Source organism: Equus quagga, chromosome 9 (genome assembly GCF_021613505.1).
Source record: "Equus quagga isolate Etosha38 chromosome 9, UCLA_HA_Equagga_1.0, whole genome shotgun sequence".
In the NCBI taxonomy this organism is placed as follows: domain Eukaryota; kingdom Metazoa; phylum Chordata; class Mammalia; order Perissodactyla; family Equidae; genus Equus; species Equus quagga.
The window spans coordinates 18,502,985-18,525,012 of NC_060275.1; the positions used below are offsets into that span (position 1 = coordinate 18,502,985).

The following is a 22,028-nucleotide window of genomic DNA, read 5'->3' on the forward strand; positions in this document are numbered from 1 at the left end:
GGGTCGAGGAGGATGCAAGGTGAAAGTTTCATTCAAAATCCCATTTGGAGTAAACAGCTCAACTCCCACTCAGGCCCCAAAAGAGAACAAACTGATAAAAAGTTAGATTTATAAGTGGTCGCCAACGAGGGAGGAGAACTTAAAATATCTGTAGACTAAGTGACTTACAGGAACCTTCTGTGATTATTTGTTCCTTTTTCTCCCACTATTTTTAATATTTTTGCTCCAATGACCAAATGAGCTATATGGATGGAACTGTGTGGTTGCCGAGTTACAGAATAAATATATGCTGCTTAAACTGTCACAGGTTGAGAATGCCTCCTACACCCTAGTTACAAGGTCTGCCTTCCACTAGCAGCTAGCAATTCAGAAAGCTCTTGCACAAGTACTAGGTGTTGTATGAACTGTATGTACTACCAGAATTCAGTCATACACCCAATTCTATTAAGAAATTGCAGACCAATGGGACCCAAAAAGCCTAACAAAAGAGAAGGCCCACAGGGCTTCTCCATCAACATGGGGCAGATGAATGAATAAACATTTTCAGATTGTCCATATGTCTCCAGTGTACTCACAGGAAGAGGGCCAAGGTCATTGGGGTTTAAAGATGCCTTTGATCGCATGTGTACTGGAAATTTCAGGCGTGGATCTTCCTGTAAGAAAAATGTAAAAGGCAAAAGATGTTAAAAGTGACTCTCTGTGTGCAGTTACTGGCTCCTCCCCTTCTGGAATTGTGTGTTGCAGGAGAATAAGAACATTTAAGTAAAAGATTAACCATTTCCCTAAGACTCTGAGCAGGTGAAGAGGAAGAGGGACCCAGCAGTGATGTTACTATGGAAACCAGAATGGAGGGTGCCGGCGAAGACCAGGCTCTGCTCGACGGAGAGGGAGCGTGGACAGCGGTCTGTAAACCTCCCTCTGGATCCTGAGTTCTGGGTGAGGGCAGTGAGCCCTGCCCTCAGCACTGGAGCTTCCTGCTGCTCCCGTCCACTCTTTCTTGACCTAGAGCAGAGAATCTAAATCCGGTCTGACTGTCAAGTCACGTCCTGCCCCACAGTCAGCCAGCTTTATCATATAAAGTCATATCCCTACTATGGAACTTTTCTTACCGAGGTTCTTGACCAAGTTGTGCAGATTAGATTCTCATTTATGTCTTAATACTTAAAAGTCTGTAAAAGATTTCTCTTAAGGGATATGGTTCATAAGATACCAGAGAGAACCGACAAAAGAGAAATATGTACTCTGACATCTTGGGTCATGCTTTATAATTTACAAAGAACAGTTAGACTTACGATCTTGCAAGTCCCCTGTTAGGAGGCTGGGCACATGATTTCTGCTTCTTTGGATGAGGAAGCTGAGTTTCAGAGTGAACGAGAACTTGCCCATAGGTTCTGACCCAGAGTCTGGGAGCTGCCTTTCTCTCATATAGACCCAATTAAAATGCAACTTAGAGGGGCTGGCCCCGTGGCCGAGTGGTTAAGTTCGCGCGCTCTGCTGCAGGCGGCCCAGTGTTTCGTCGGTTCGAATCCTGGGCGCGGACATGGCACTGCTCGTCAGACCACGCTGAGGCAGCGTCCCACATGCCACAACTAGAGGAACCCACAACGAAGAATACACAACTATGTACCGGGGGGCTTTGGGGAGAAAAAGGAAAAAATAAAATCTTTAAAAAAAAAAAAAAAAAATGCAACTTAGAAAATTCATATTTTAAACTCTGATGATTAGGAAGCAAATGATAAAACTCACAGTAACACACTGTCAGCTAAATAAGCCTAGGATTAGGAAAAAACTCTAAAAAAAAAAACCCTTTAGAATTAACCTTAAAAAACCCCACTCTTTATTCCAATTATATTAAAACCTTTGTTGCTGTAAAATTGGTACAAACCTTGGAAAATAATAAAAATTCACTTTGTGAGTTTTGGGTATGGGGTTTCCTTTGGGGGTGATGAAAATGTTCTAAAGTTGATTAATGTGATGGTTGCACATCTTTGTTCAACAGTATAAAAATTATTCAATTGTATATTTTAAATGACTAAACTGTATGACGTGAATTTTATCTCAATAGAGCTGCTAGAAAAAAATTTCCCAAGTCAACAGTATAAACTTAGTATTACTGGATTATAACAAAGTGACAGATTTTTGGAACTGGGAAGAATAAAAAAAAAAATCAAAAAATTAACTCAACCTTTGCTTTCTGTTAACTATAGCAAACTTTTAATTGAAGAAATAAATCACACTAGCAGTTTATGATGGGTATTGACCTTGAACCTCACTAATACATTTTTTAAAGGGTAATCAGAAGCATAAAATCAGTCTAGTATTCTGTATTATAGTGGAACACATATAGTGAACACAGATATACTAAGTAGATTTCAGATTTGGAAGGTCCCAGAAGCTGATAATCTGGTAAACATCTGTGACAGGTTAATTCTGGACAGAGGTACAATTTAGAACACCAAACTCTACAAAAGCTACCCTCCCAATGCCAACTCTGAGCTGGACCAGGTAATGCCACAGCCAAGGGGGTCCCTGGGCCCCCACAGCCACTGGCCACGCTAGGATTAGAGAAAGCCCAAGACTGCTGTGACACGGAAGAGGACAGGGGCTTCCAGACGCTCCAGGCGAGGGTAGCCATGCCTTGGAATCACACACACAGGCCACTGTGAAAAGATAAGCAGCTCTCTTGGTAAAAAGCTGGTGATTAAAAAAAAAAAAAAATGCGGTGAAATTAAAGAAAAGTGCCAAGGGGGTGGGGGTTGGGGGTGGGGGGCATGAAGTATAAAGTAAACTCAGTTTCACAGGTCTGCTAAAATGGCCTTGCATGGAAACCCAGAATTCATAGAATGTGAAGGCTGGAGGCCCTTACGGGTCATATTACTTTATTATACAAATAAAAATCAAAATAATGGTAGCAGCTGCCATGAATCAAGCTCTGAGGGCTAAGTCTAGTGGGCACTTCTGAACCCACCCTCCCACTGGATCCCCTGAACAACTGAGGAGGCAGGCCCCCCCAAGCTGATGGAGCAGACAGAGGGCAGCCACAGCCCAGCATGAGTTATGATAACTTTAGGGCTGACAGGAAGTTGGAATACCATGAAGTCTCAAATGATATGAATATAAATGAATAAAATATGCAAAACACAGCTGGTTGTTTCTCCCTATTCTCAGCATAGTAAGAGCATTCTTTTTCACTATTTCACAATTATTTCAGTATTTCACAATTGCTCCCCCTCAATACAGTTGACACGGTTTTTAAACAGAAGGCAAAGATCAACATCATAAAAAAAAGGCTTCCTAGCAGAATCATTTAAAAATATAGAAAATATGGGAACGCTGGCTTGTTAAAAAAACAGCTGTGCTTTTCCCATCCTGGAAGACATCAACAACTGTGCCTGGGCTGCACTGAGTTTTATTAGTTTGGACCTGAGTAGAAAACAAACCTGAAACTTAATTAAGGTATAATCCTTCTTGCTACAAAAATAAGCCCATGCTTTGTTCTATAAAAGACATGAATATACTCTTTACACACATGCTTTGAGCTGCTGGCTTAGCAGAAGGAACGGGCAAGCTGAAGGCCTCTTGTAATCTCTCCTCAGTCACCTGGTGGCCTCCAGCACGCATCCATGGCCTGCCTGACCCAGGTGGGAACAACGTGACACTCACTGGATGTGGTCAGACTTAATTCCAGATAGACTGCTGGCATACTGCCTCCATTCTTTGTGTGTGTGAAAGGCTGTGTTTTATAAATAGACTTCAAAGAGAATTTTCCTCTGTTAATGTATACATGGGAAATGCTGGCCTGAATCTTTTCATGCTCCTAGTTAGTGCAGGAATCAAGAGTATATAGGGTGATGGGGAAAAGAAGACTATTTTCATTATGCTTAACCTGTCCTACCAGTTTTTCTTCCTTTTTCTATTATACTGCTCAAACCTAAGAATAGCTACGCTGTTCTCTCCCTCTGTTAAAAAACAAACAAAGCAAACCCCAAACCAACGCAAAACAGATTTTAAGGTGAAAATTATCTTTATAGTTCCCTCCGCCCCTCCATCTTTTGTCAAAACAAACAGGCAATTTGGAGGGTGCCTTCCAGGGGGAGGATTCTGCGGAGGCCTCTGTTTGGCAGGGAGAACGCAGCTGTGTCAGCACATCTGAGTTTAGTGAAGAAGGGTAGTAACTTGTGGAATTTCCAGTTGTTACCTTAAGGATTTTCGACAGCAGCAGCAGCAACAAAATGTTGTTTTAACAAATTAAAATTTTAAACTAGTAAATGAGTCAAGAATAAGTATCTGTAGAAAGGGACAACTGGAAATTCAAACTGCGTTTCATTCAGCAATGATGCAGGCAATAAATAAAGCTGGTGCTATTTAAAATAAAATTTGCCCAGCTGCAATTACACTGCAGTTGTGGCGTGAAAGGCTGCGAAAAGGTTAGGGGATTTGATTACTAAGCTAGTTCAAATTACTAAAATCATAGCTTATGTTGGCAAGCCACAGTGGCTCCATACACTAATCCATCTACTTTTATAATATTTACCCCCTATTTCTGGAGCTCCCATTTCTGGCTGAAGATCTGAAATCACAGCAATGCTGTAATAAGTAGAAATGCGGACACTAGCAAGGCAGCCACAGGTTCTATGTCAAGGCGGAAAAAGGACCTAAAAACCAATCTCTATTACTCCATTTTCCAAAGAGCTGTCTATCTCTTACTCTCAACTTGCCCACAAACCTGTAATATTATCTTCAGACTAAAAGGTAAGTCAAACAAAGACCTCAGAAGAGGTTAAGAGTTTACCAAATGTGTGTCACTGGATCTAAATGATAAATTCTCTTAGCAGGCTATTCCTTTACTTCAACACAGGAATAACTTGTAGAATGTCCCTCACTAAGGTGTTTGGAAATGTGGGGGGCATTTCTGGTTATCACTGTGATGGGGGTGGGGGGAGGAATGGTGCCTATTAGATTCAGTGGCAGGAGCTAAGGATGTTAAATGTCCTACAGTAAAAGGCACAGTCCCGCAGAGAATGTCCTTGTGGAAACATGTTGCACCATGACCCACAGGTGTTTGGAGAGAGAGCCCTCTGGGCCACCTAGTCCAATTCTTAAGAGACTGAATTGACATGACACCATGGGCAAAGCATAAATGACAGTCTTGGTCACTTTGGTCCAAGCCTCCTCCTTAACACAATACTGCTGTTCTATCAACTGGACACACTTGGTGTCTTCACTAGAAATGGGAATTTAAAGCATGTGTTCACTGCTGGTCCAAACCAAAGAGCTAGGACCAATGACAATCGCCAAAACTCAATGAGCTTTCACAGAGTATCAGTGCTAAGCAAGCAGCACAGCTGCTGAAAGGACTGAGTGAAACTCTGTACCCAGACAATTGGATGGGGGATATAAGGGACAGGAAGAAAGACCTTCTGCAGTATCCGAAATAGAAACAAGAGAACCAATTTCAGTTTAATCATAGGTCTAGAGATCACAGAGTAGAAAAATACCACTGACTTTTAAAAGAACTATACACTACGTCATATAAGCCACCGCTGATTCAGCTCAAGAAATGAAGAACCAACAGAGGAACATAAAGATAAGCATATGCACCTCTGACTAACCTCATCTCGCCCAAGTTAACGCAACGCACAGGTTCCTTTTCATGTATGATTCAGGGGCACACAGAGGAGTGGCATGATAAGAAAAACCAATTTTGACAAAATGTTCACAAAAAAGAGCTATCAAATTTACAACTAAAGTCTTTCAGTATATCTCCTAACCCACAATTAAAGATATGAAATGTAGCAGAGAAGTGTGTAAAATGCTAATCTGATGAGAATACTAAAAACTAAAAGGACAAATCAAATAAAAAGGGGTAATGTCAATAAAAACGCAAAAAGAAACTGAAAAAAATTCTTCTAAAAAAAAGATGAAAATTCCTAATAAAATGACAGCACCATGAGATGTGAAGCAGTAACATGAAATCCTAGCAACATGGAGAACCACCTTTTTTCCAAATACGGTAAATTGTCAAAACCAGAGCTTGCCAGGAGTGCTATGAAGAAAACGCATCCCCTCGGCGCCAATACCAGATGGCCATAAGCCTGTACCTATAAGTCACCCAGTGCCACCAGCCCATACATGCAGAGTCTAGATGTGGGCTGAGGAGACCCTCTGGGGACACATGTCCGCGTCAGAAATTTCTCTACAAGAACAATGAATACTGAGGAAGGAAATAAGGAATTAATGCCAGACCTCATGATGAAAACGGAGCCAAATAAAAGCAGCAACCTTACCCATGTTGTAGTCTTTGTATTATGGTCAATGAAGAAGGGCCGGCCGTTTGGCGCTATCCTCATTTCCCAGCCGGGTGGCAGGAAGCTCTGAGTGACTTTGTGTTGTGGTTTGGGGGAGTTGTAAGGTGATGGCTGTGGGGACTGTGGATTGGAAAGGGTGTCTTTCACAGCCCGACGGATGGGTGAGTCCTTGGCACCCTAAGGAATAATAATGAGCATTAGAACTCTTACCATGTGCTATACCAGATGTGTCAAAATGTACCTGGGTTATCAGGCAATGCTCCTCCTTTGGAGAGGGACAAGGGGGAAGTGCCTAAAACACCTGTTTCTGTCATTCTTTTACTTCTAAATCAATCTAGTTTTAAAGTTTTTCTGTTGGTTAAGGAAACAACATTAAGTACTTATAATCACCATCCTTTGATAGCTACTCAGTACATACCAAAAATATTCTTTTATCGTGAGCATCATGGACGGAGATTTTACAGAGGGTGGAGAAATACATGCCCCTGCTCTGAATGAGCTCACAGTCTAATGAAGAATAGATTGGCAATTTTTAGAGCACACAAAGAAATACCTTATCAACGGAGACAAGCACCTGGAATTGCATAGCTGTTACCCATGACATTTATATCACAGCCAGGAAGAGATACTATCCATTCCCACTTCTAGCATCTGAAACCCAGGGCATGGGGAAACCCACAGCTATCTCTAAGACACAGTCACATTTAGAACTTCAGACATTTACTCTCTGGCTTCTCTAACTCTCTGACATTTATAACGTTAAGGGATGGCACTAAAGCCACACACACACGAGAGAGCACAAGCAAATGCCCAGCAATGATTTAGAGATGCAGATACGCATCAGAAACACGTATGCTCATACAATGAAAGACCCTACAGTCAAAAGGAAAAAAATGATCAAAGCAACAGCTATGTTTTAAAACTCAATATAAGCATTGGTATTTGAAGGAGTTATTATGCAAGCCTAATGAGGTAGCAGGCAATAAGGAGCAAAACACAACAAGAATGGAGAAAGTTCTGAAAAGAGATGCCCATGTCCAGCACAAGTCACCATGGCCTCAGCCAAATGAGAATGAGAATCAGGTGAGAGAGTCCAGGGATGTGAACTGGGCGGAACAGAGAAGCACGCAGTAAGTCTGCACAAGAACACCCTTCACCACGAACACACGACTGATCAGAGAGAGCAAGGTGGCGGCAAGACTGAAGTCCAAGTTAAGAGAGAAGAGAGAATGAGAAGTCACAGGATAGATGTGACCCCAGTTAGATGAGGTAGCCTTCTCACCTCCAGAGGGGCAGATAAAGTTACAGTTGGCGAACTGAGGCTACGAGGCCGGCGGATCTGAGGCTCGATTAGATGGTTGTTACTGTTTGTGGCGGATCCAGATGCACCATCTTCTGCAAGCTATTTTGGAGGCAAAAACAAGTTAGCTTCATATGAGGATCTCCTTGTGTGTGTGTGATTAGGAGTGTGGACCCAAACAACAACACAGCCAGCAATAATAAGAGGTCTGGCCTATTTAAAGCATGGAGGAAATGATTAAACATAATAATGGGGGCAAGGATGGGGAAACGCATTCAAAGGAAATAAAAATGAATCACTAGCCTGGCATAAAAACCAGCCTCAGAAAAAAGAGGGGGTTGGCAGACAAGCTACTGTAACAGGCTCTTAATTCGGAAATATCTTTCATGTCACATTTTAAAAATGTACCTAGGGATAGACTGATTTGGGGATCAAATTCTTCCTTAGGCAAATATAATACCTAAAGTAACGCATTTTCTTTGTGAGAAAAACTTTCTTTAACATGAGTTCTTCAGAACAATATGTAAACATCAGAAAACGAGGCTCATGTGCATTTCAGCTTCTAGTGCCTGTGATTTTAAGCTGTATGGCGATCTGCGTACCTGCATGATAGGTCGAGTCCAAGTTGTGGTTCGATTGTTATGATTGACATAGTATGTACGTCCCTTAGCATCTTTTCTTTCTTCCCAGCCCGAAGGTAGGCCCGGCGTGGTATGTACATAGGCCACTGACGGCTGTTTGCGTAAGAAATCATCATTATTTAATATCTTGCATTTGTTTACTGATCAGTTTAATAAAGTAATGTACACCCAGAGAATTATTTGTTCTAGACAAAGTTAGTTAATTTTATTTGTACCAAAAACATTAGTGTCTGGAAAACAGCAACAGATTTCCAATAGCTTCAAATCTACTATGAAATAAACCCTGCACAGCTATGGGGTCCAAAGTCTTACAGAAGTCAGTTCTAAAGCCCTGAAGGCTTAAACACAAAGGGTTTTGGCTAACGTGATCGTAAGGAAAGAGAAAAATATGTAAAATTTAGTAACTAAAATAGATACTAAGTTTTACTATCAAACCACATAGAAAAAGTTATTTCAAACTGTCAAATGTTACCATCTATAAGAGGAAGGCTCTGAATATTTTTTCCCTCAATATGGCTGCCACAGGGATGCTCTTCTAGCTTATTCTTAAATTCTTTATCAGCTTATGGCCTGTGCATTACAGCTTTCAGGGGGGAAAAAACCCCAGTCTTTTCTCTAGAAGACCTGCATTCATACCAGTAGCACATAATCAAGAGGACAGACCAGGACATCTCAACTGCCCCAGCTCAGGAAGTCGCCTGGGAATCTGAGGTCAGAATTCCCAAAGACCCTGATAACTGAGGCTGTATTTACCCCGTCCACACATAGGAACTTTGTCTCTTTAAAGGATGAATGAAGCACAGGCAGTTTCTGGGTTTGGAGACACGTCCAGTATAGAGTGACTATACTTGGCTGGTCCAAATCAGAGCACAAAAGGACTCCTGAGACACTTCTGCTTGTAAGCAGCAGTCTGGGTGAAGTAGCAAGGATGTTTCAATGACTCATGCAGGCAGGAGATGGATGTTTGAGGTCAGTGCTATCCTCCGAAGTTCTGGAGGTACGGATGCTGCATGTAAGACTTATAACTGGGAAAAGGGTGCTACTCTAAGAGTGGGGGACTCCGAAACAAGAAGCCAAACATCAGGAACAATCTCTTACATGAGGTTACAAAAGGAAGCACTTCTTTTTGGATACCCGTCTTCCCTAATTAGGATCTTCTGAACCTCCAGATGTTTGACCAGGTATAGTTGTCTCGTTATTAGGCTGAGGATGTAAATGTCTCAGCCAAACTTCCCTGGGCTCATGCCATCTTTCTTGGTCACTACCAACAACGTGCCTTGGCAAAGAGTGTCACAGGTGGAGGGTCCGCCAGTTCCCTGTAGAACCCTGATTTGGAAAGCATGACCAAGGATGCTGCCACGTAAAATTTGGGGACTTCAGTTGACAAGGCTCAATATTCTACTTCATGAGCTCAACAGCACATTCCAGAAGAAAACTAATTGAGGTCATGCAGGAACTGCCTCAATGGTTATTTCTAAAACATGGTTACCAGGCAAGATTATGTGTAAAAGAACCTTTCTGTGAAAACTGCAGCAACTATTTCCTTGATATTTTTCCAGATAAAGTCCCAAAGGTCCCATATTGGTAATTCTAAGACTCTGATTGTATCGTGTCCTGGATTTAGGTGTGGGGGTACAACAAGAGCGGAAGAAACACCAAGATGCAGACTTGATTTTTCAGCGAGCATCAAAGACAGATGAACCTGTGTACAGCTGGAAGCTCCTTCCTTCCTCGGTCTCGAGCTGCGGCACCAACACAAAGGAGCTATTTCCAGGCTACTTTTCACCCGGGCCCTAGAAAAATGGACTCTGCTGAACTAAGTTAGAACCCAAGTTGTAACCTAAATTACTGGTCAAGCCCTGTTTTTGGCAAAGTATGTGCTATCAAGCTTTGACCTACTGTTGTTTATATGATGACCATTGATGTTTTGGCTAAATGGAATTTGCTGCTGCTTCTCCTCCCTGTTGAGTTTTCTGGGAGAGGTAATTAGATTTGCCCTCAGAAAACTCCGTTCTAGAAACCTTAAGGATAGTTTTACAGTTAGAGCATGTTTGGAAAGGATATTTATGAGAAGACTGATAAACTAGAATAACTTAGAAATGTCATGGATAATCTCAGAATTGAATTCGAAATCTGCATGGCTTCCAGCAACCAGGTTACCTTCATAGATCCACATTAATAGGACTGATCAGTTTATGGAAAACTAGGAGTGTGGTAGAGAACACTGAATTTGATTAAAATGTTCATTCTACCTTCTATTAAGAATTGAGTTGGCAACCTATAATCTAGTTGCATTTATGTGAGATGGTGTTATTAAAATGTTTCTTCATAGATTTCTTTCCAAATGACCGTGGAGAACAACCTGTGCTGATGATTGCATTCGTGACTCAAAACACTGCCTCCCACCACGCACGGCTGGGGAGGAGGCAGCACCAGGCTTCCAGAGACAGACCACAGAAGTGGCCCAGCTCTGGAGCCAAACGCAGACTTCTACTGTGTGTGCATGTGTGTGTGTGTTCGTGCACATGTGCATTGAAGACTACCCTCAAACAAGTTAATTAATCAAAAGATAAGCTAAAAACTGCTAGTCAACTTAACATTTCACAGCTTTTCATCTGAATATGCTACTGCATTTCACAATGCCAAATAGCCATTTAACTTCACAGTGGCTCCATCTATTTCATTAAATGAACTCAATTATCTTTAAACTGTAAAAGTTTCAATATGCTTTTTTTTGAAGTTTTTTTTTTAAATTAAGATTATGATAGATTACAACCTTGTGAGATTTCAGTTGTACATTATTGTTAGTCATGTTGTGGGTACACCACTTCCCCCTTTGTGCCCTCAATATGCTTTTAAAGATGATAAACAGTTTGGCACTATCACAGATTCTCCAAGAATCGCTTAAACCCTGCCACACTGTTACCTCAGCATATTTTTAGGCAATATACAGCAAAGACCAAAGGACTGTGCTGTGCCGTCCCTCTCATTTTATCTGACAGAGAGGGCTCTTGCTTAGCCAGCTGGAAAGTGACACCAGCATGTATGTATCTGTTGTAAATCAAAGGGCTGTGGCTCCGCAGGCGGGAATTGGGGCTTGTTCGTTATACTACACAAATAAAAGCACTACCATGGAAAGAGAGCTATCTGAGGATGCGGGGGAGAGGGAGGTTGAATGTTCATCAATGTGGGCAAGTTATACAAATTGTGGTGCATTCATATCACTGAATATTACATAATTATTAACATGCCCCAGAGGAATGACTGTGAGTGAAAAAGATCAAGGTGTACGTAATAAGTATGTCGGATCCCACTTTCCTATGAGTGTGTGTATGTGCACACACACATGTGTTCGTGAGAGCACAGAGGAAGGAGTGAGACGATGTGTCCCAGGCTTGCTCCAGGACGAGATGGTGGACTTCAGTGTGGGGTGGACATGGAGAGGGGCATGAGAGTGTGTAGAGGAGGAGAAAAAACATGGTAGGAGACGGAACTGGAAAAGAGAGAATAAAGGGCACTCATGACAAGGGGTGGTGAGGGTGGAAAAGAAACACATGTGACACTTTCAAACCTACCTATATGTCTAACGCAGCCATAAAACAAGTTGGCTTATTGTAGGTTGAAAGATTACCAGGTACATAGAAAGCATGAGAGGAGGTAAAACACTTAAGAACCACCATTACTCAGTCTTTAAAAATAAAAAACAAAACCAAACTCCTCTATCTTTAATTCATTGGTAGGGGACGGGAGAGTACTGGCAAGAAGGAAAGGGCAGTGGCGAGGTCCACAGGGGTCTCACTCAGATGGATCATTTTGTCCTGCCAGGTCACTCTCACCACAGAACCCGTACTACCCTAATTCCATTTATCCCGTCATTTCATATCACAGCCATCACAACACTCCAATACTAACAGCAGGTCCCAAGGCCAATAAATGCAAAAATGGACGACAGAGGATACTCATACAGAGGATACTTATAGCACTGAATTCTACTAAAATTATTTCATGAAATGACTGTGCCTCCCTCCCTCACAGCCCTTCTCCCATAGAAATTTCTAGTGCACAGTAGGAAACATGCTAGTTTATTTGGAATTTTTTGAATTCTACTGGAGGCTGAACCTAGCCCACCCAACACCCGACTTTCACAGGAATTGCTGCAGCTCAATATCTTAAACTAGGCTGATTTTCGCTAATTGCCAATTTGATGTTCCTGTGTACAATGCTGAGCATTAAATTCTAACTATAACTAAATTGTTCCTTTAAATTATCAACATCCTGCAGAAAATCAGCAATCGGATATGTATTTAAAGGTATTCTCAAGTAATAAGCAGTTATAACATACATAACAAAGCTGAAACAATAAGGAATAGTCTTGAAATAGCTATAGCAGCTCAAAGCAGAACCTATAAGCTGGCCCGGTTTAGGGATCAAGTAAAAAACAGGCAATTAAGATACACAGCCAAACCCAAGTTCCCAAAAACACGAGTACTAGAAATTGTTTAAAGTAATGAATAATAACATATACTTGGTTTAGAGAAACACCATTTTTTCTAGACCTTTTCAACTTCTTAAATATGTTCCCCCCTTTTTCCCCTTGAAGTCTATGAAGACTTGTTCATTCCTGTGAGTAGAGGCCCTGGTAGCAGAGCAAGGTCACTGATTCGTGCTCATGACAGAGAAAATATAACCCAGTGTTTAAAATGTGGTACAGGAAACGCACGAGCGAGGCTGGCCCTGTGCACAACTCAGAATCCACATGCACAACTGCATGCAATTCCTGGGCCTTCCCTGATTCTCTTCCAACCAAATTAATTTACCCAAGTATTGTCACAAATAGGAAAAGCTTATCAGAAGTACAAATACTAAAAGGCAAAAATACATTCTAATTGGTCAAATTGAATGTACTTAACCAAAGCTTGACAGTATTCCTAATAAAACTATGAGACTGAAAGTGCTCAGTTTTCATCAGTACGTTTGAACAATCAGTTTAAAATAAGAAACATATGCAATATTTAAACCAATTCACGGTTTTGCCATTAATGTCTGATCAAGAGTTTCATTACCGTTGGCTCCTCACCACCCGAGACAGTTGATGAACGTGCTCTCCTAGCTGGGGCACTGGGCTGTTAAATGATAATTTACATCAGTGAAATGCACTTGGGGTGGCCACCCACTGCTTACTGATTCAGGGATCATTGCTGTTGCAGCCAGCAAGGCAGGTGACATGAATCAGAATCCTTGAAATCCACCCTGTCCAAATAAAGCTGAGCAACCACTGACCACCAGAAGAAAAAGAGGCATGTGATTACCCTCCCACCCGGGATTTTGGTAAACAATGAATTCACAACTTCAATAATGTGAGATGTCTTATTCAAAAAAAAAACTTGAAAATCACTACGGTTTCACCCCTGCTGTTAAATAATTAGCAGATTCTTATATCTGCCAAACTAAAAAATCAAGTAAGAGGCCACTGGTGATCAGTGAGTTGACCGCTTCATAGAATATAAGAGGGAGGAATCATCAGTTTCCAGGAAAGCGAGCTCTTTGGCAAATAAAATTGACACTGATTTTGAAAAGGAGAGAAAGTGCCATTAAGTCATCAAGCAAAATTACAGAATCATTAGATTGAGGAGGATCCCACCACACAGCAGATTGTTCTGTTTTTTGGGGGGAGGCCCGTACTGAAACCATCTCAGAAAGGACGCTCTTGTCAAGCCTCTTATCAACTAGCCCATTCGAAGTAAGCCACAACTGAATCTATTATTTTGATTGCTCAGTTGACTACTGTACTTCATTAATTCATCTAAACACAGAGAAAAGGCTAGGCAAAAAATATCCTTTCAACCGAGCAAAAATGTACATGATAGGCAAGACTCTGTGATTTCAAAAACTGTAAGTATAGCTCTTTTTCCTTACATGTCACACGTAATAAAGTATTAGTGCTAAAAATGATCAAAGATTTGTAGTACTAAAACAAGTGGTCAAGGTTCAACATCAAATTGAACATCTAAAAACCACATAATATTTTCTTCTCCAAAGAGGAAACAAATTTACATAAAGTTTCTTATTTTCAATGTGTACACCAAACTTCTCCCAAGGCATTTCTGGTCTGCCTTCCAATTTGAAGGTTCATTTTTATATATGTCCTATATTATTAAACACCTCTCACACTTCCATATTTGTTGCTAGTTATGAAAACTGTGAGAGTGGGAACAAATTATAGCTAATTCCTTAGTCAGGAGAGCTGCCTTTAAGAGAAGGTACAGAGACTTTGTGGGTTAAGAGTTTAAACCATCAGTAATGGAAAGGAATACACACTGACAACCCAGAAGAGTTCTTCCTGTTTAAAGGGATTCAATATGTTCTTAAGATACAAGTCACCAGAGCACAGCTTTAGCGACTAAATGAAGCTAAAAAAAAAAAAATGGCATTATTAACGTATGCTTTTAGTGAAGTAGTTAAACTCAAGTAAGCACATCAGAATTGGTATTAATTTGGGTGGACAACCAAAGCGATAAAGTTTTTAGCATTTCAGAGACTTTGGTGGCAATAACTCTTTATGTTGGAAGTCCACTTTCCTTGGGCTAATTTTTAGGAAATTTTAAGTCTCATTTACACGGTGAATGGATTTGCACAGGAAAAACTCTTCCTCAGTAGCCCAGATGATTTTTCACAAAAGCCAAAAGAGCGAAGTGATGACCGGAAATGAACGTGGGTTACCGGGGGGAGATGAGCCTGCTCCGCAACTGCGTCAGTGACACTGCACGACCTCAACCTCGAGGAGGGCTCTCTTTGCTGAAGGAGAGGAAAGGACATGAAGCATCAAGAAAATGTATTCTTAGAAACAAGCTTCACTGGCTCCAAAAATGTATCACTCAAACCTATTCACCACCCTTTGATATTACAAGTTAATTAAATGAAACACCATCTTTTCAGAGTAGAGAGAGAATAATCCTTTAAGGAGGCAAGAAATCTTCCATTTTCACTCTTTACTGTTTTAAGCAGACTGGGATTCTGATTGGTCCTTAGTTAGAAATAACAGCAAAAATAAGAGGAAGCGGCCAAAACAGGAAGGGAGACTCAACACGCCACTGAAACACTCCAGTGCTGCTCTAAGAACGGAAATAAGCCTGAAGTCTCGTAGTCTGCTTTGAGATGCAAACTCTGGGTAAATCTAGTGCGATGTGAAGAGAGGAAGAAATACTGACATATGGTTATTACACATTATTGAATATTATTACCATTGACAAAGAGTCAGTTGGATTCTATGCCCAGAGGAACGCAAAGATAATTTTGTGCTACTTCTGAAGGGTCAGGTATTTATAATTTTTGCTTCTGAATGGAGTTGAAGTCATACAAAAGAGGAATGAGGGCAAATAATGAGGCTAATCTAAAGAAATCTAGTGTGGAATGTATAATGTTCCTCTCACTTGTTTGTTATTAATCTATATGGTTTTACATAAAAGCTTAACAGATCCACTCAGAGAACAGGAGCAGGTCACACGCACAAAAGCCAGGGGTCTAATCAGTCCCTATGGGACAAGTTTATAGCATTTACTCATTGTTAATATTGTGCAATGATAAGTAAAACAGGATACGGTCAAAGACAGACTCTGTAGTGGCGATGGGGTGCTATTCATGTCTTTCCACAATGGTCAGCACACAGGATTCATTCTTGAGTAAAAGTTCATGATACTGTCCTTGACTACAGAGTGACCCTGACAAGCAAAACTGGAGACGAGTCCCCTGTTCTTCTCTTTCTTAGGCACTCTTATTTAATAGTTCAACCAGATTCAAAACGGTATTAAAATAATACTGACACTTGCACTTATATCAAAGATATTTTATGTGCCTTGACTAATTAAATGCAGGAGCTCCCATTACAAATAACCAGGGAGGCTAGCTTAATATTAATGCTGAAGAAAATCATGATTTTTCGCCCGGTAGACTAAAGGTGTACAACTGTCACGGTTCTTGCAGTATTTACTTCCTTTTATAGGTTTTAAATATATGGCTTCATTGCTTATGTTGCTTCTATAGCAATAGTTTACCAATTCAAATACCCCATAATATGCAGACTCTTTTCCTGCCCCTTTAGTACTAAATTTTCATCTCAGTGGTATTTCTCTTTCTGAAAAACATTTGCAGAATTTTAACATAAAATCACATTAACTGAGTATTGTATGAGTAACTGCAACTCATACAATCTGGGTCAATGGTGTCTTTTTAAATAAAAACACCATTAACTGAAGGAGTAACAGTTTTGTGAGTACTTACCTGCTTTTACATTTTATGCAGTCCTCCTATCCATTTTCATTTGATAGGGTTTTAATAATGACTATTTTTCTAGAGTGCCATTTCCAGTGGAGTGAGTACCATCATTTACTATATTACATCAAGTTCAAATTCTCAAGCAACACTGAAACTGCATTTGTTCTCAAATTGATACACAAGCAGGAACTTTCTATGGGCTTTTTCTGCATAGTTTTGTATTGTCAAACATGGAGGTCTTCATGGCTGATTCTGCTGCTTCTCATCGGGGCTTAGGCCCATCTGAAGCTTCTAGAAAGAGCTTCCCTGACGGTTGAGAACCCAAATTCAAATGTTACCCTGAGGTCAGTGTCATAATTTCACAACTTTCTCAAGGATTCGTCATCTGGGACTTAGTAGGTGTCGTCTATCTCCCATTCCACCCTTGTCTTGGATGGGTCCCTTAAACATCCTGCCTTCACCTGTGAGATGAGAACGATAAGGCATGCAGACTATGACTTAAGAGGACTGATTATGAGGCCCAGCGTCTCCTAGGCCCCAGTGTAAAGTACCACCTTTGTGATGATGGCACTATTTATGAGGCTTTGGCTGGGAAAAGAAATCCTACAAGGTTAAAGCTGATAATTATAGAAGTCAAGGACTCTTATTCTTTTGAGTTCTTTATAAATCAAGAAAAGATTCTCACCTGCTTCGGCTAATTTTGCTACAGTCATGCTTCTCCTAGGGAAGGAGGAACTTTGGAAAATGGCAGACTTATCTGGCAGCTGGAAGACCCTTGGTCATTATTTACATACAACTTTCACTTAAAGCAACAAAAAATGATAAGATATTTGCTCAACTACTCATTCCAACAAGACTATTACTTACAATCAAAGAGCCGAACTGCTCCCCGTTGGAATCTGGAGTGATCTGAAGCCTTCTGCTCAGTTCCTCAGACAGCTCCTGAGGGCTGGTCCGAGACACTGGGGAGGCTGGCGGTGGGGGCAGTGACAGACTGAGGGAGTCTCCAGTGATATTCACTTCTTCTGAAATGGTCTCCCAAGGCTGTCAAGGAATGAGATGCTGCAGTAAACACTAGGAACGAGGGATCCTCTCTTGCCCTCTCCAACAACAATAACCATTAGGGTAACTGCAACTGACCTCTACTGAGCACTCAGGAGGCACACAGTCTTCTCAATAACCATGAGGAAGATGTGCCTACTACCCTAATTAACACAGGAGGAAATTGAGGCACAGAGAGTAACCCGCCCAAGGTAACAGAGCTAAGAAGTGGCAGGGCTAGGACTTGAACCAAGGAAGCCTGGTCCAGAAGCTGTGCTTTTAGCACTTCAGAATACCACCTCTCTGAGCAGTGACTGACTTACAGCACTTGTTACTACATGCATGGGTTAAAAAATATTCTCAGGAACTCATTCATGATTTTCATGGATTTTTTCACTCTAAGTGCTGAGGACTCATAATGAAAACAGCAGAGATGCTATAAGCTGTAATTAAACAGTGGTATAAAGTAACTTTTACTGAATTTCTTAGGGAATCATTAATTCTGCTTTTCCAATTTTGATTACTGGAACATTTTGGGACTAATCCTCCCTCTAACAGAATGTCTAAAAATAATGGATTTCTACTGAGTAAACAGAGTTCTTAAGGCAGCATGGAAGTTATGGTAATTGCTAATTTTCCCCCCAGTAATTTACCATTAACATTTGTATTTTCTTGGTAATAAATCTCTCTCATGATGTCAAAACTACTCAGTAAAACACTTGTATTTGGAACCCAAACAAGTTATAGGGCTCATTCAATTGCTCAAATATGATAACCATGTTGCCATTTAGTAAGGCACAGTCAGACTCTGGGGAAAAATAAATTATAAAGTGAAAATAGTTTAAAATTTCCATACTAAAAATAACGTCATTCTCTTTTGTAATGATATAGATATATGCATTCATTAAACATGGCATTTATAAGCACTTTCTAAATTAATTAATATCCCAATGATCATCAATTAGCTGTGAGACCATGATCTTTACTTTTCAGACAGCATTTATCGAGAAAAGAAATCACGACATAGAGTCAACCTGGAGAATACGGCAAAAAGGAGCTGCGCAGAGTTTGGAGGCAGCGCGGGGACATCCTACCTCAGGGCCGTCCCCACCCTCGGTGGGCTCCGGCTCCAGGTCCTCGCTGATGTGTCTACGCGAGCGGAAGCGCCGGTGGGCTGCCTCCTGGTTGATCTGCCTGATGTTACTGTCCGACTCGGAGGACACATCCCTGACAGCGAGGGGAGGAGAGACAGGAGAACAGGTATTGATCACTCGCATTGACAACAGTCCAATGCTCACCAAGGACCCTACACCTAGTAAAACGTCAGTGCTCTCATGCTAAACACTGGTAGATAGTTGGCCATTAAATATGAGAATTCTTCCACCATATCTTGGCTGAAGTCTAGTTCTAGGTTCATTCCAATCAAATAAATAGTTTTTCAATGCAGTCACAATATTTTGAACATCTGTCAGGCATCAACGGCAAAATGTACTGTAGTAGTTGAGAGAGAAGAGAAGTCAAAGTCCTCCATCCATTTGCTCCAGTGACAATTCAGGCCTCTTGAAGGAGAGGTGACGTGTAGGCTCACACTCGCGGCCAGTCAGTGGTGACCCTTCTAGAAGTCCAGCAATGACAAAGCAGCAACTTTTGGTTATTAACAGTTAACCAAAGAGTATGTGGGGGACCAGAATGTGCTGCCCCAAAATCTCTCTCTTTGGCTTGACTTTTTTTTTTTTTTTTTAAAAAGATTGGCACCTGAGCTAATCTCTGTTGCCAACCTTTTTTTTTTTTTCTCCTCCTTCTTCTCCCCAAAGTCCTCCAGGACAGTTGTATACTCTAGCTGCAGGTCCCTCTGGTTGAGCTATCTGGGCCGCTGGCACAGCATGGCTTGATGAGCAGTGCCATAGTCCGTGCCCAGGATCTGAACTGGCGAAACCCAGGGTGTGTTCCACTTCGGCCCCAAGCCTTGACTATTTTTCAGAACAAAGACTCAGAAAGAAAGTTTGACCTTCCCCAGTAACTGGCCTGGAAGAACCTAAGACAGAAGGCCTGTCCCAGGAAGGAGCTATCACCACAGGTATCTCTAGATGTGGTAGACAGGAAGGCACCTAGCAAAGCCCATTTTATCAAAGTTCTCTCTTGGGTCCCCTTGTTTGTAGATGGCCCAGCAAACATTTGTTTACCAAACATTTGCTTTTCCATCTCTGTGTGAATTGCCTTCCTCCCCCTTAAAGTCCCAAACCACTACACCCAACATCCTTCTTTGTCTTTAGCTAAAGATGATATTTAAGCCGGTGACTTTGGCCATTTTGGAGAGTTATTCAGTTTTCCTGGGGTTCTCTCATGTATACGTTATTAAACTTTCTTTGATTTTCTCCTGTCATTCTGTCTCATGTCAATTTAATTCTTAGACCCATCAGAAGAACCCAGAGGGTAAAGGAATAGCTCTTCCTCCTCTACAAGATCAAATAGTACAAACTCAAAGCTAGGATCTGGAGGGGCGCGCTTGTGACCCAACGTGAATTTTTTTCACCTGCTTTGGCTCTCATTTTGACAGAATCTTAGAATCACGATGCTGCATTTTTCCCCATTAAACTACTTTAAAAATTTTACACAAACATTAGGCGGTAACCTCCCAAATCAACTGGGATCTGAAGAACATTCCGACTTCATACTCTATTTTTTGGTCGTATAACTCTCTTAACTCAGGATCTGAAAGCATCCATTCAATCTTGAAAACTTTTGCAGTAAATTATAGGCAATCATCCTTTGGAAGAAATGCCACTCGTAGGCTTTCAGAGTAGGATTGTAAATGACAAAATGTTTTTCAGAAAAAACTCTTATAGACTCTTTCAATAAGACAGTATATTCAGTTAACAAAGATGATGTTGCAAGTTAATATTGGAAATATTTGAAAATACTATTTCAGGCTAATTGAAATACAGTATTAATCAAGGGGCCTGATCATAGATTCTTCCTGAAACATAGGTTTTAAAATCTTCTAATATAGCCTTCAAACTAACTTATACTATAACTCAATAAACAGCCCGCTGGGCTCTGCAATAGTAAATAGTTTGCAATTAGCAGCACTGTTTGCAAATAAATAGGTGTCTCCTTAATGCCAGTTTCCGAGATACTTGAAATATTTCCATCAAAAATCTTTACATTACTCACTTTACTGCTAAAGGGAGTAGTATGACGGTTGGCTTCCACTTAACCCACAGTAAAAGGACAGTTCCTTATTATTAAACTCTTTATTAATGAAGTTTCACTGTAGCTACACACCCAGTGAACAAACTTTTGAATTCTAACAGAAACATACATTCTGCATATTTTATAGTTACATTAAACTATAACGAGGCTAAAAGAGGTACCTTTAGAAAAACTGACATATTATGGCCACAGAAAAAAATCATTAAAATCAAGGAACAAACAAGTATACTGATAAAATTTCTGAAACCAACAAAATAGAATAAAAATGACACTGTTGGATGTTAGAAAATGTAATATTGTCTTTATGATTTTATGTTGCTGCAGTCACTTTATGATGCTCAATTCTTAAGCACACATTGATTATAAAAAAGCAATTGAAAACAAACTTACAAGGAAAATGATCAGAATACCTTCATGAAATATGTAAAATATTCCAGTAGTGTCTAAGAAGGCAAATGAAGCTTTAATCCACCCTCTTTCCCTTTTTCTTAAGGATGCAAGCAATTTCACTTTATAATGACTGGCTTTACTTAAAAATATCTTACATCTGAGAGTTTCAACAAAATTTTAAATCTTCACTTGAAATGTCAGTCAAGAACAAGTGACTAACGTTTGGGGCTGACTATGTGTCAGGCCCTAATACATATTTCGATTGTTACAGGGACTTGCGAGAGGTTGAGAAAGATTTTGGTATTACTATGTCTGCATCTTGTATCTCTCAGAAGTACATACAATTCCATCATTCTGGAAGGACTGATTTTAAAAAAAGAGGCATTTAAAATCAATTATGCCAATCTTCCTTATCCAACATGCTCAAATAATCAGTAAACAGTGCGAACTAGAAACAACTAAATGGCATAAAGCAGCAAGATACCTCTGATTTTCAAATTCCAACCAGGGGCTTTTATGGTCTTTAGTGATAAAATGAAAATGTTCATATGAGGGAGGCCTTTTGCATTTAATTAAGCAATCGAATGAGAGTGTTGTTGAAACTGACTAGAAGTTTAAATGGTCACTAGTGGGAAGATGAACATTTGAAAATATTTGAGCTAACAAATTAAAACAGAAAAATGGGGGCTAGCCCGGTGGTGTAGTGGTTGGATTCACATGCTCTGCTTTGGTGGCCCAGGGTTTGCGGTTTGGATCCTGGGCACAGACGTACACACTGCTCATCAAGTCATGCTGTGGCAGCATCCCACAGAGAAGAACCAGAAGGACTTACAACTAGGATATACAACTACTTCCTGGGGCTTT

At 40.6% G+C, this 22,028-nt stretch overlaps 1 protein-coding gene across 10 annotated transcripts in view; it reads right to left on the minus strand.

Annotated features, from left to right (window-relative positions):
- NEDD4L (NEDD4 like E3 ubiquitin protein ligase) overlaps positions 1-22,028 on the minus strand; it is a 337,485-nt gene that overhangs the window by 43,933 nt on the left and 271,524 nt on the right. For 7 of the 10 annotated variants that reach the window (XM_046671960.1, XM_046671961.1, XM_046671965.1 and 4 more), the window contains 8 exons: positions 18,656-18,788; positions 17,388-17,564; positions 14,970-15,044; positions 13,313-13,372; positions 8,211-8,342; positions 7,591-7,710; positions 6,288-6,485; positions 576-653 (listed from right to left, as the gene is read on the minus strand). In XM_046671960.1, coding sequence (XP_046527916.1) covers positions 576-653; positions 6,288-6,485; positions 7,591-7,710; positions 8,211-8,342; positions 13,313-13,372; positions 14,970-15,044; positions 17,388-17,564; positions 18,656-18,788 — 973 coding nt within the window. The remainder of the gene's footprint in view (positions 1-575; positions 654-6,287; positions 6,486-7,590; positions 7,711-8,210; positions 8,343-13,312; positions 13,373-14,969; positions 15,045-17,387; positions 17,565-18,655; positions 18,789-22,028) is intronic. The other 3 variants (XM_046671962.1, XM_046671958.1, XM_046671959.1) reach the window with 2 other exon arrangements.